This window comes from Lepus europaeus, chromosome 14 (assembly GCF_033115175.1).
Source record: "Lepus europaeus isolate LE1 chromosome 14, mLepTim1.pri, whole genome shotgun sequence".
NCBI classification, from domain to species: Eukaryota; Metazoa; Chordata; class Mammalia; order Lagomorpha; family Leporidae; genus Lepus; species Lepus europaeus.
Window position 1 is genome coordinate 34,993,780 of NC_084840.1, and position 14,453 is coordinate 35,008,232.

Sequence of the window (14,453 nt, forward strand, 5' to 3'; positions counted from 1 at the left end):
GGGACTAGAACCCGATGTACCAGCGCCTCAGGCAGAAGATTAGCCTATTGAGCCGTGGCGCCAGCCCCAAGAGCTTATTATAGGTCTCCCACATGGGTACAGATGCTCACATATTAGCCCATTTCCACTGCTTTTCACAGGTGCATTAGCAGGGAGCTGGATTGGAAATGGAGCAGGTGGAACTTGAAACAGTACCCCAAAGGGGTGCTAGCACCAAAGGCAGTGGCTTCACCCAGTATGTCACAACACTGGCCCCTTTATTTTACCATTTATGAATGAGAACTTCAGTTGATACAGTATTCTGAGTTAACATTTTTTTCTTTTAGAAGTTGGTCTTTATCTCTCCATTCCCTCATAGTCTGTTGGGTTTCTGATGAAAACTCAGCTGTCAATCTAGTTAGAGATCCTTGAACAAAATCTGATATTTCTCTCTTGCACATTTTATGTTTTTTTTTTTTTTTGTATTTTACTTTTGAGTTTTTGAGTAAAATGTGTTGTGGTGAAGATCTTTTCTAACCATTTCTATTAGAGGTTCTATATGTTTCCTGTACTTGGATGCTCATCTTTTTCTCTAGATCAGAGAAATTTTCTGCTATCATGTCACCTAAGTCAGTCTTCAAAGTCATACTTTCTTTCCATTTTTTTCAGGCATATATATTTGGTCATTTGATGGCATCTCATACATCTCAAATACTGTTTGCAGTTTTTCTAATTTCTTTATTTTTGTGTGTCTGAGATATTTCCAAAGATTCGTCTTCTAGCTCAGATATTCTTTCTTCTGCTTCACTGAATCTGCTGTTAAGGATTACTACTGTGTTTTTATTTGACATATTGAATTCTTCATTTCTAATATTTTAGTTTGATTTGTTTTCTATATTTCTGTTTCCTGGTAGAATGCCTGAGTTTTACTTCTTGTTCCCCAAATGTATACTTGGTTGGGCCAGGGAAAGCTGGACAGCATTTATGGGTGAGGCAAGAGTCCAGAGTGACATTCAAATTGGGCATGGTGCAGCACCTCATACTACAGTCAGTGGGGGAAAAGGATAGTTGACCTGGCTAGTGTGTTCACAATCCCAGCTACCATGGTGAGCTTAGCCTAGAGTGAGTTCATTGTGCCTGTGAAACCCACCCACCAGGCACAGGCACTGTGCAGAGCACTGACCCATTCTTCCTTCTATCCTCTAACCTCTCTATGAGATCTGTCCCCACTATGCAGTGAGCTCTGAGTCTCTGCATTCAGAGTGGGCAGGTGCATAGGAACATAGCCACAACCTGTGACCCTCTCTGGTATGTAACATATACCCAGAACTCCCAAAGTCACAGGTTGCAGGGGGACTGCTCTCCACCCTGCAGTCTGTCCCATCCTGACTTTGGTGGCCTCTGGCAGCAGAACTTTCTGCTATTAGCTGGCTCAGGTTACAGTTCAGCTGCAGCTCCACCTCAGCAGATTGAGTCTGGTGCTTTGAGTGGGGGAGGTGAGGGAGGCAACATGGTCTCAATTCCCAAAACAAAGTAATGGCCCAGACCTGTGCAAACTTTCCAGGCTGGATGCAAAGCCAGTGGGGACCATGGAATTCCTGCTTAGAGTTTCCAGTGAGGGGCCAACTGCAGCCTCCTCTCACCTTGCTCTGGGAAGATGGTGCTTTGCAGCCTGAAGCTGGCTGTGTAGATGCAGCAGTGGTGGGTGATGGTGTGTCCTTTCTCCTTGCTGTTCCACAGAGGTTCTGTTCTTTTTCTTTCTGTTCTCCACTGAAAATTTCTCTCAGTCTGTCCTCTGGGAACATGGTTCTTATTTTATTTTGCTGGTATCTTTTCTATGACTGAGATCAGTTTGGCTTTTCACAGGTCAGCCATCTTGAATATCCCTTCATTGACATTTTTTTTTTCCTGGACAATTTATTCATGTCAAAGATAACTTTGCTATGTTACATAACCCACTCATGAGAGCAAAATACATAATTTTTTTTTTGTTTGACAGAGTTAGAGAGAGAGAGAGAGAGAAAGAGAGGTCTTCCTTCCTTTGGTTCACCCCCCACATCACCGCTATGGCTGGAACTGCACCGATCTGAAGCCAGGATCCAGGTGCTTCCTCCTGGTCTTCCACGCTGGTGCAGGGGCCCAAACACTTGGGTCATCTTATACTACCTTCCCGAGCCACAGCAGAGAGCTGGACTGGAAGAGGAGCAACCGGGACTAGAACCCGGCACCCACGTGGGATACTGGCACCGCAGGCGGAGGATTAACCAAGTGAGCCACAGCGCCGGCCCCAAAATACAAAATTTTCACAGTCTTGAGGATTATGTATGTATGTCTACTTGGAGAAGGAAATATTGACGAATGTCTTAGAATCTTGCCTGCCACAAGCATATTGTATTGGCAAAGGGAAGTTGTATTGGCAAGGGAAGGGAATGGAAGTGATGCTGATGCTTAATGAAGTTGAAATTTATTCTGTTGTAGATTGAAAATAGATAAACTCAAAGAAGAAAAAAAAGCCAAAATGAGTAGGTATATTATTTAAAATATAGTGGTAGTTATCTAAATAAATTTTTTTTGACAGGCAGAGTTAGACAGTGAGGGAGAGAGACAGAGAGAAAGGTCTTCCTTCTGTTGGTTCTCCCCACAAATGGCAGCTACGGCCAGCTCGTTGTGCTGATCTGAAGCCAGGAGCCAGGTGCTTCCTCCTGGTCTCCCATGTGGGTTCAGGGCCCAAGCACTTGGGCCATCATCCACTGCCTTCCTGGGCCACAGTAGAGAGCTGGACTGGAAGAGGAACAACCGGGACAGAATCCGGTGCCCCGACTGGGACTAGAACCTGGGGTGCTGGCGCCACAGGTGGAGGATTAGCCTAGTGAGCCACAGCGCCAACCATAAATAATGTTTTAAAAAGTAAAAAATGATTGCCTATGCAAAGTAGCCTTCAGAGATGGAAAAGTATAAAGTTGTCGACTGCTATTTTTCTTGATATTCCTTGACTATTTGAATTTCAGATCCATTGATAATATGGTAATCCTGATTTCAAAGATATTAAAAAGAAAAATGTTATTTGCCATCAATACATTACTATGTATGTATAAACACATGCATATTTACATGCTCTGCTGAAAATAAAAATAAGGAGCAAAAATCAAAGCAAAACAATAATTTTTGTTTTAGATGAGTTGGTGTGTTTTGGCTTGGTGTAGAGTGTGTGGCACAGTTAAAAATAATCTAAAGCATTGCATGAATGTTAAATAAGCCATTTAGGATATAAATATATGAAAGGAAATTTTAAAAGAAACGATAACCAGGATTTCTGAAGGCATAATCATTTTCTGTCATTAAAAAATAAGAAACAGAGGTGAATGTTTATATTAGCAGTTTAGACACTGGGTAAAAAACCTGTGTCCCACATCATAGTACTGGGCTTGGTTTCCAGCTCTGGATCCTGATTCCGTCTTTCTGCTAATGTAGACTCTGGGAAAGTCATCATGGCTCAAGGGATTGGGCTCCTATTCACTCATGTGGGAAATCTGGGTTGAGTTCCCAGCTCCTGGCTTTAACCTGGCCTATCCCTGATCTTTGTGGTTGTGTTTAGGGAGTGAACGGCAGATTGACACTCTGTCACCTGTATCTTTATTGATATCTCCATCACTATTTCCAATTCTCTATATTTCTGCATCTCAAGTATAATACATAACTGATAAGCCCACATTTAAGAAAAAGTATGAATTTTACATCACAATATAATGAATATGTCATCGGCTTTGCCTATCCATCTGTCTATCATCTACCTATATCTATATATCTAATTACATCTGCAAGCTGTAAGTTAGTTTCTGTCCTAGGTGTTAATATAAGATGGTGTCAGAATCTTTGCCATGAAGGACCTCCAAGTCTACCAGGTTATTAAAAACTCAATAAAGGTCTTAATAAGAAGCCAACTGCCAAATTGAAGGAAGTATTTTGATAAGGCTGTAACAAAGGTTGAGTGGTAGACAGCTGTGTAAAATGACTTTGGAAAAGTAGTACCCTTTTAGTCATAAAAATATGATTATTGGGGGCCAGCACCATGGCTCATTTGGTTATTCCTCCACCTGCGGCACTGGCATCCCATATGGGCCCCCAGTTCTAGTCCCAGTTGCTCCTCTTCCAGTCCAGCTCTCTGCTGTGGCCCAGGAGGGCAGTGGAGGATGGCCCAAGTGCTTGGGCCCCTGCACCCGCATGGGAGACCAGGAGGAAGAACCTGGCTCCTGGCTTTGGATTGGTGCAGCACCGGCTGTGGCAGCCATTTGGGGAGTGAACCAATGGAAGGAAGACCTTTCTCTCTGTCTCTCTCTTTCACTAACTCTATCTGTCAAATAAAAAAAAAATTCTTAAAAAATGATTATTGATGTCTGCATGTTTTTTCGATTAGTCAAGCTTTAATTATCCAATTCAGTCATTAAAATGTTCATTGGTAAGGCATCCAAGTTCTCTTTGTGTAGCATATAGATTTTAGTTTTCAGAAGTTTATGGTTGTGTTTCTAATGGGTAGATATACCATCATTTCCCACTACCTTGTGATAATATATCTAAAGCCTTCCAAAGAGATATTAATTATAATTTTACAATGGTGAATGAGAAGAAAAATAAGAATAAAATATTTTTAGATTTATCCAGGAAAATGCAGAAAGAAAATCATAGTGTGAAGAATTTTTTAGCTTTGGTGTACCCAAAAAGTTTTAATTACATCTTTGTTTTTAAAGAATATTTTTGATGGATCTAGAATTCTTAGTTGATTTTCTTACTTTGAATTCAATATGTGACTCCACTCTCTTCTGGCATGCATCAGTTTCCACAACAAATCTGCTGTCTTTTGGACCTTTTTCAGGGTACGTAATTATTTTTGGGGGGTGGGGCTGGGTTTAAAATATTCTATCACTGGTTATAAGCAATTTTATTGTAGTGTGTTTTGGTGTAGTTTTCTTCATGTTTCTTGTACTTGGGATTCACTGCGCTGTTTTTGGATTTGTGGGTTTCTAGTTTTCATCAAATTTGGACAACTTAGTCCATTATTTTCTAAAATATTTATTCTGTTTCATGTTTCTCCTGTCTCTTTTAGGGACTTAAAATTACCATTCTATTAGACTTCTTGAAATTTACTCACACATCACCAATGTTGTATTCATTTCTTTTTAACTTTTTTCTCCATTTTATTTGAATAATTTCTTTTGCTATTTAATCAACTTCTCTAACTATTCTGCACTACTAATCTATTCTTAATTTTATCAAATATAGTATTATATTAAATTACAGACATTTAGTTCTCATCTCTATAAAGTCAATTTGTCATCTTTTTGTATTCAAGTTTTTACTTAATATGTTCAGGATTTCCTTTAGTTCCAGAATTTTCAAACTCAGTCTATTAGCTTTGCTGTGAGGGAGCTGCCGTGTGCACTGTAGAATGTTTAGCAATATCCCTGGCCTCAATCCAATTAGATACAAGTAGTACTCCCTCCTGAGTCTCCAAGTTCTGATAACACAGACTATCTCCAGACGTTGCTAATTGTCCCCTGAAGGACAAAATTGTTTCTGATTGCTAGCTACTGCTATAGATTCTTAAACATATGGAATATAGTTATAACTGTCATAATGTGAGTTGTCTAGCAATTCAATTATCTAGGTCATTTCTGGGCTAGTTTTGATTGATTTTTCTCCTCATTAATGAGTCATGTTTTCCTGAATCTTTGCATGCCTGGTAGCTTTTGATGGATATTATAAGTTTTGTTTACTTTCAAATATTCTCAACATTTGTTCTAAATTGCAGTTAAGTTGTTCAAAAACCATTTGATCCTTTTTGATTTTGCCTTTAAGCTTAATTAGGCATGTCCAGAGTCACCACTAATGAGACAAAACCTACCTGAGATCCTACAGATTATGAGTTTGTACTTCGGTTAGTAGGAGTACAGACTCTTCTCAGTGTTCTGTGAGTTCTTGAGGTTGTGTTAATTCTATTGGATGGTACTTTTCTTCTGGGCTTTCTTTACATGTGTGCTTGTATCCTCTGAACTCTTATGGTTTATTCTTTAAAGATCTCTGGATCTCTCTGAGCATATGTCTTTTTTTTGGTAATTGGTTGTGCAAAATATAGATGCTTGGTTTTTCTAGATGCTCAGATCACTCTCCTTGACTTAGGGGGACCACATGATATTCTGCACTGTCAGCTGAGCAATTGTAGAATTTGTATTGTTTGTTTCCTATCTCTCAGTTATCACTTTTCTTCATTGCCGGGTGTCCACTATTTTGAAAATTATTATCTCATATTTCTAGTTGTGCTTACTAGTTATTTCATGTAAGAAATAAATCCATTCCCTTTTACTCCATCTTGGCTGGAAGTCCATTATATTTAAATCACAATTTGCTGCATTTTGGTAAAAAGAAAGCTGCTGTCATGTTTTACATAGTCAAATACCACTTCTTGGTGTTAACTTTTGAATTAATTAGCTCTGTCAGATGAAATACTGTGTATTTTTTTATTTTTAGAATTCATCTGAGGAGGCTTTGATTTACTTTCCATTTTGTTTGTTTATTCTTCCTCTGTGTCCTATGCTGATAGTTGTAAATTAAGATGTCTATCATTGTGGAAATGGTGATTTCATAATTTTGGGTAGTTTGAAGTTTGGAGGAAAGATGAATATATTGGTCTTAAATACTATGCTTTTTTTTTAATCGAGAGAGAAGGAGAGGCAGAGAGAGAGAGAGAGAGAGAGAGAGGCCTTTGATCTGCTGGTTCACTCCCGAATTGGCCGCAATGGTTGGAGCTGCGCCGATCCGAAGCCAGGATCCAGGCGCTTCTTCTGGGTCTCCCACACGGGTACAGGGGCCCAAAGACTTGGGCCATCTTCTCCTGCCTTCCCAGGCCACAGCAGAGAGCTGGATCAGAAGTGGAGCAGCTGCGACTTGAACTGGCACTCATATGGGATGCCAGCACTGCAGGTGGCGGCTTTACTCACTATGCTATAGCACTGGCCCCAAATACTATGCTTTTAATATTTATGAATATGAAAAGCAGAGGAAAAGAGAAAAAGAGCAAGAGCAAGAGCAAGAGTGAGCAAGTGTGTGTGTGGGGGTATCTCTATAATCTGCTAGTTAACTTCCCAAATGCCCACAACAGCTGGGGCTGGGCCAAGCCAGAGTCAAGAACCTGGAACTCATTCCAGATCTTCCACATGAGTGGCAGGGACCCATGTGTTTGAACTATCACTTGCCTCCTCTCAAATCTGCATTATCAGGAAACTGGATCAGAAGTGGAGGACCAGGGATTAGAACCAGGCACTCTGATATGGGATATTGGCATCAAACACTGGCTGCTATTATGTTTTCTGAAACTTGATTTTCCCATGTTCTGATCCAGTCCTTCAAAGTACTCTTCTTGATGGTATTTTGAGAAATCACTTGGCCAACTCAGTGAAAAAACTCAAACATTTTAAAAAATGATTACACAAGTCAAGGAACAAACTTGTTCTCTGTATCCGGGAAACAGTAGGATAAAGTTTTATCTGGTATTAAGCCTCCTAACTTAGAGAAGAAAACAAATTCCTGAAGGAGATATTCATTCTGTGTTACATGGTTTAAAATTTCAGTAACCTACTGCAGATTTGCTTCTGCCACCACTATGTTAGGCCTATTCTACAAGATCAGTTCTCCCAATTCCAATTGGAGTTTCCTTTTAGAGATCATGTGAAGTAATGTAGCTGTGATTTAGGGAAGAAGCCTGTAAAAGGCAGTCCATTTGACTAAATGGCACATCAATAAGCTTTATGTATAGATTGCGAAATTTGAGGTTGAGTTTCTTGAGACTTTTGCTGTCCAATCTAATTAGTAACATTGAGCCTCAGCCAGCAATTGTGATCTAGTTAAAGGGGAGGAAAATAGAACCTGTGCTATCCACACATTTAGATTGATAGTAGCTGCTAAGTTTTATCTATCTTCTCAGGTACTATACAGGGATGAACAGGAGAATGAATACATTAGTAAGATTTTAAAAGATAAATACCAGCCAAAGGAAGAAAGTCATCTAAAATAAATCTTACTACGCCCCTTCAACTACTATTTTTCTTGAAATTGTCAAAAAAATCTTCCAGGTGTTAAACACAGTTGTTTCCTGCAGATCTCATTTTCCTGGCTTTATCTGTCTGCTATTTACCACTGGATGACTTTCTTCATCTTAAAACTTGGTTTTATTATGCTACTCTTTCTTGGTTCACTTTTTTAAAAACTTTTATTTAATAAATATAAATTTCCAAAGTACAACTTTTGGATTATAGTGACTTTCCCCCCCATAACCCTCCCACCTGCAACCATCCCATTTCCCACTCCCTCTCCCATCCCATTCACATCAAGATTCATTTTCAATTATCTTTATATACAGAAGATCAATTTAGTATATACTAAGTAAAGATTTCAACAGTTTGCACCCACATAGAAACACAAAGTATAAAATACTGTTTGAGTAGTAGTTATACTGTTAATTAACATAGTAAAATACATTAAGGACAGAGATCCTACATGAGGAGTAAGTGCACAGTGACTCCTGTTGTTGACTTAACAATTTACACTCTTATTTATGGCATCAGTAATCACCCGAGGCTCTTGTCATGAGCTGCCAAGGCTATGGAAGCCTCTTTAGTTCGCCAACTCTGATCTTATTTAGACAAAGCCATAGTCAAAGTGGAAGTTCTCTCCTCCCTTCAGAGAAAGGTACCTCCTTCTTTGATTGCCTGTTCTTTCTACTGGGATCTCACTCACAGAGATCTTTCATTTAGTTTTTTTTTTTTTTGCCAGAGTGTCTTGGCTTTTGCTGCCTGAAATACTCTCATGGGCTCTTCAGCCAGATCCGAATGCCTTAAGAGCTGATTCTGAGGCCAGAGTGCTGTTTAGGACATCTGCCATTCTATGAGTCTGCTGTGTATCCTGCTTCCCATGTAGGATCGTTCTCTCCTTTTTAATTCTTTTAGTTAGTATTAGCAGACACTAGTCTTGTTTATGTGATCCCTTTGACTCTTAATCCTTTCATTATGATAAATTGTGAACTGACACTTATCACTTTGACTAGTGAGATGGCATTGGTGCATGCTACCTTGATGGGATTGAATTGGAATCCCCTGGCACATTTCTTTTTCTTTTTTTTTTTTTTAACTTTTATTTAATGAATATAAATTTCCAGTGTACAGCTTATGGATTACAATGGCTTCCCCCCCCCCATAACTTCCCTCCCACCCGCAACCCTCCCCTCTCCCGCTCCCTCTCCCCTTCCATTTGCATCAAGATTCATTTTCAATTCTCTTTATATACAGAAGATCAATTTAGTATAAAGATTTCAACAGTTTGCACCCACATAGAAACACAAAGTGAAACATACTGTTTGAGTACTAGTTATAGCATTAAATCACAATGTACAGCACATTAAGGACAGAGATCCCACATGAGGAGCAAGTGCACAGTGGCTCCTGTTGTTGACCCAACAAATTGACACTCTAGTTTATGGCGCCAGTAACCATCCTAGGCTGTCGTCATGAGTTGCCAAGGCTATTGAAGCCTTCCAAGTTCGCCGACTCATATCATATTTAGACAAGGTCATAAAAGTCAGAGTGAGGATAGTAACCAATGATCCTAAGAGTGGCATTTACCAGGTTTGAACAATTATACAGCATTAAGTGGGGAAGAGGACCATCAGTACACACAGGTTGGGAGTAGAGCCATTGGTGGTAGAGTAGAGGTTATGATTACAAAGGAATGAGGCCCAAGTGCACTAGACAGGGCCTAGAACAAAGGACAGAGTCATTATTAGAGGAGCTAAGAAAGGTGCTAAGCTACAATTAAGTTTTCTGATTGAGAGGCAAATAGAACCTGATAGAAGGGGCTTGATAATAATCTGGTGGGCTTTAGGCCTTGTAAATTCAGAGGCCCAGACCTATCTATCTCTTCACATGGGGTATATCCTAAGGGAGGTGTGAACCTCCTAGGGGAAGGCACTCTGTTGACTTTCATTACTTGGCTGGCCTGGGAGGAGAGCTGGCCAGGTAAAGGCAGGTGGCATCTCTAACAAGAAATTGACAGTTCTGCCTGCAATGTTGCTGACCCTACTTGACCATCCCCTCAGCTGCAGTGGTCACTTTGGAAGTTGGGCTGAGTGAAGGGCTTTTCAGCTTAGAGCCAATAAGATCTGTGGCTCTGACCTGGGCATCCTTCGACTCCAGGGCAGGTCCATTTCCAGTGATCCAACTCTTGGCAGAGCTTCCCCTGGCACATTTCTAACTCCACCATTAGGGTTAAGTCCGATTGAGCATGTGCTGAACTATACATCTCCTCCCTCTCTTATTCCCACTCTTATATTTAAGGGGGATCAATTTTCAGTTAAATTTAAACACCTAGGAATAATTTTGTGTTAATTAAAGAGTTCACTTGGGGCCAGTGCTGCAGTTTACTAGGCTAATCCTCCGTCTGCGGCACTGGCACACCGGGTTCTAGTCCCGGTTGGGGCACCGGATTCTGTCCCGGTTGCTCCTCTTCCAGGCCAGCTCTCTGCTGTGGCCCAGGAGTGCAGTGGAGGATGGCCCAAGTGCTTGGGCCCTGCACCCGCATGGGAGACCAGGAGAAGCACTTGGCTCCTGGCTTCGGATCAGGGCGGTACGCCAGCCACAGCGCTCTGGCTGCAGCGGCCATTGGAGAATGAACCAAAGGAAAAAAGGAAGACCTTTCTCTCTGTTTCTCTCTCTCACTGTCCACTCTGCCTGTCAAAAAAAAAAAAAAAAAAAAAAAAAGAAAGAAAAAAGGAAAGAAAAAAAGAGTTCACTTGGTTCACTTTTTCTTTTTCAGTCTCTCTTGCAGATTCATCTTCACTTTCCTTTTTTTAAATTGGAAATATGAATATATTTTATTAAGATCTCACAATGAATGACATGTTAGCACTGTTGTGATAAAGAATCCATGACCCATGGTGGCAGGAGAGTTCTCAGCCAGTGCCAAGTGTCCACTGAAGATGGCCCCGTTCAGAGAGGATGTTTCCTTGGATTCCACCAGCTGCACTGCGGCTTCCAGCCACGCCTCCATGACTTTCCCAGAATCCTTCATTCCAGCACCAGCTGACCCTGTGCCATTCCTGACTCCTTCAAGTCCTAGGTCAAAGGCCTTGTCTCATTCAGCCAGCCACATGGAGTCCCATGCTACCCTCAAGGTTGAGGACACAATGTCACACCAGAAGCAAACACCAGGGGTACATGAGTATACAGTGCTTGGACATGAGCCTAACAACCTCAGAGAATCCATGCTTTCTTCCCAGTCATACACGGTCCCCTAGAGAGCAAAGGAAGCTTCTCATTCATGTTAACAGGTACGGAAGGATTCCATATGCCAGGCACAAGGGACACCAGGTGGCCAGTGTTCACTCCCAGGATCCCCCGCACACAGCAGGAGGTCAGAGCCTGAAAGGAACCAGCTCTACCTTTCGGCTCAGCCCCTGCCTCTCGGCTCAGCCCCGGTTCTCCGGCCCCTCTGGCCTCTGAGGGCCACCTCACTGCATTATTCACGAGGGGGACAGGATGGCAGGGAGATGGGGAGACAACCCTGTAAACAAAATACAAAAATGCAGAGACCAGGCTTCATACTACAGTATTTTATAATAGAAAGCAGCTGAAAATGCTACACTAACAGACACTATGATACAGGGCCTCAGGCTTGGGGAGGGGTCAGCCTGAAGAGCCTCTCGATGGACTGCTGAATGGACTGCATCTGCTGCTTCAGTTGTGACCCTTCTTTGATGGTGACAGAACAGGCGATGACAGGCCTTGAGACCCCACAGGCCCGGCCCAGGGCCTGCTTGGAGCGCACAAACACGTAGGACACGTTCTTGTCCTCACACAGCAGCGGGAGATGCAAGATGATCTCCAGGGGCTCGGCGTCTGCGGCCATCACAATGAACTCCGAGATGTCCCTGTTGAGGGTCTTGGTGGCCTTGTTGGCCCCTTTCCAAAGCTGCTTGTAGTTACACGACTGCTGAACCAGGTCCAGGAGCTTCTTGGTGAGGTGGGCATCTGCAAGGGGGTAGGCTTTTGGATTCACATCAGCTTCAGTCATGGTTGCGGCTCCGCGGGGTCGCCACTCGTGACGAACAGCCGCCCTTCACTTTCAATCTATAGACTTCTTATTGTCAGGGTACTTCTTTCTCTATGCATTTTTCCTTTTTCATGAGCAAATATACAGGCCCATGGCTCCAGTTACTCCTTGTGCATGAGTAGCTCAAGTCTATCTTCCGCTAAAAATTCTCTCTTGAGTTCCATTGCATACATACATTGAACTGATAGAAATGATTGAATTGGGAGTCCCACAGACTTCCTGAGCCCACCAACATCCAATCTGAACATTTCCTATTCTTTCCCAACCCTACTTCTCTTCTCTACTTCTGTCTCTTAGAGAAAGATGCCAGATTTCAACAATTGCTCACAATGGAGACATGAGAGTCATAAAACATTCCTTTTTTGCCTTACCCTCAAATATCTAAGCCTAGTAAATTCTATCTTCTAGACTATTTCTACTATCATTGCTTTCCTAATTCTATAGATCTGTATTAGCTTCTTCTTATTGGCCACATGAGTTTTAGTTACCTTCCATGAAATTACCTTCCAAAGCCAGAGTTTTATCTCCAACAAACCAATCTTGTGTTACTTCTCCAATTCTTCTGTTATTTCTCTACCACCAAAATTAAATCTAAACTTTTTTTCTTGAACTGGGTTTTTCCTGTTTGTCCAACTTCTATCATTATTTCCCTTGATTTGAATTTTAAACTTGGTTCCTTGCAGACAATTTATAAAGCAAAAATGAATGGATGAATGGAGCCTTCCAAACAAATAGGCCACACATTCTCACATGTTCTTTCCCTTCACATGCTGTTTCTGCTGCCTACAAAGCTTTTCCCCACTGCACTATTTCACAGCACCTTATGAGTTGCTCCTCTTCCCCAGGGCAAACACTGGCGTGCTTCCTTTGCTTCAATTACATTTAGTACTTTCCCTCAGAAGAACAGTGGCCACCCTGTATTTTTGTTTGTTTGTTTGTTTGTTTGCTTTTCTGTTCTTCAAGTTGACTACAAACATTTGCAGGTTATGGACATCAACTTTACATCTTTGTATCCAAAAACATCTGAGATGGCCTGCACACAATAGGTGCCCAGTAATGTTTATGTGAGTGAAAACATGCTTTATCAGTAATTAGATTTAGAGATCTTTAACCCTTATTCTGTGGATGAAATCCTAACCCAAATTTTAAACAGGAGTGATTCTGAGGAGGAGGAGAGGTATGTGGAAGCCACTTACTTCTTGATTGGTACTTAAGGGGAGGAGGGTGGGCACCACTTCCTCTCACTGTTCTCCAGAGTTGCCACACAATCTGACCATCTTTCCTCCTCTGTATCTTGAATATTTTTGGTTTTTTGAGGGGTACATATAAGGAAAGATGAATGAGGTGAGGGAGTCAACAAATGAGGGGTCCCAGGGAAATTTCCTCCTATTCAAAGTGGAGAACATGGCCGGCGCCGCGGCTCAATAGGCTAATCCTCCTCCTGCGGCGCTGGCACACCAGGTTCTAGTCCCCGTCGGGGCACCGATCCTGTCCTGGTTGCCCCTCTTCCAGGCCAGCTCTCTGCTGTGGCCAGGGAGCGCAGTGGAGGATGGCCCAAGTGCTTGGGCCCTGCACCCCATGGGAGACCAGGAGAAGCACCTGGCTCCTGCCTTCGGAACAGCGCAGTGTGCCGGCCGCAGCGTGCCTACCGCGGCGGCCATTGGAGGGTGAACCAGCGGCAAAAAGGAAGACCTTTCTCTCTGTCTGTCTCTCACTGTCCACTCTGCCTGTCAAAAAATAAAAAAAAAAATAATAAAAAAATAAAAATAAATAAAAACAAAGTGGAGAACAGGAGCTACAGTTTCCGAGGTGGCGGTAGGTAGTAACAAGAGAATTTCCCTTGTTCCTCAGCTTTAGTATTCACAGGTCTGAAACAGAAACGGCCTTTGACCAAGTAAGCGCTGCCTAAGACTAGCTATATGAGTTGTGGAGCCCATTGGAACATGGAAACATGGGTCCCTTATTAAAAAGTTGCTAAGAATTTTGCGATTGTTAAAAGAGAGCATTAAATTGCACTCCTTATAGTGTTATAAGTCTATGTGCAACTGTACAGGTTGCTTGTACATGGACTTGACCCTGGTGTTCCTGTATGGAGGTTTTAAGTAACCAGCTTTGGTAATGAGTTTATTTATTTATTCATTTGCTTGTTTCTTTAAAAGCTCATACAAAATTCTTTGTATATTCAAAAGAGAATAGGGAAATATAAAGATATTGATGTATCTCCTCACCAGCTTAAGAAATGACAAATATATTTGATATACTTTGTGTACCCTCTTATCCCCAGAAGCAACAAATACTCTGAAGAACCACAATTTATTGAT

At 41.7% G+C, this 14,453-nt stretch overlaps 1 protein-coding gene across 1 annotated transcript; it reads right to left on the reverse strand.

Annotated features, from left to right (window-relative positions):
- Positions 1-11,688: 11,688 nt before the first annotated feature.
- Positions 11,689-12,127, reverse strand: LOC133773395 (NHP2-like protein 1). Its single transcript, XM_062210760.1, has one exon. The coding sequence runs from the start codon at positions 12,091-12,093 to the stop codon at positions 11,689-11,691; it is 405 nt and encodes a 134-aa protein (XP_062066744.1). The 5' UTR covers positions 12,094-12,127.
- Between the last annotated feature and the right edge of the window lie 2,326 nt (positions 12,128-14,453).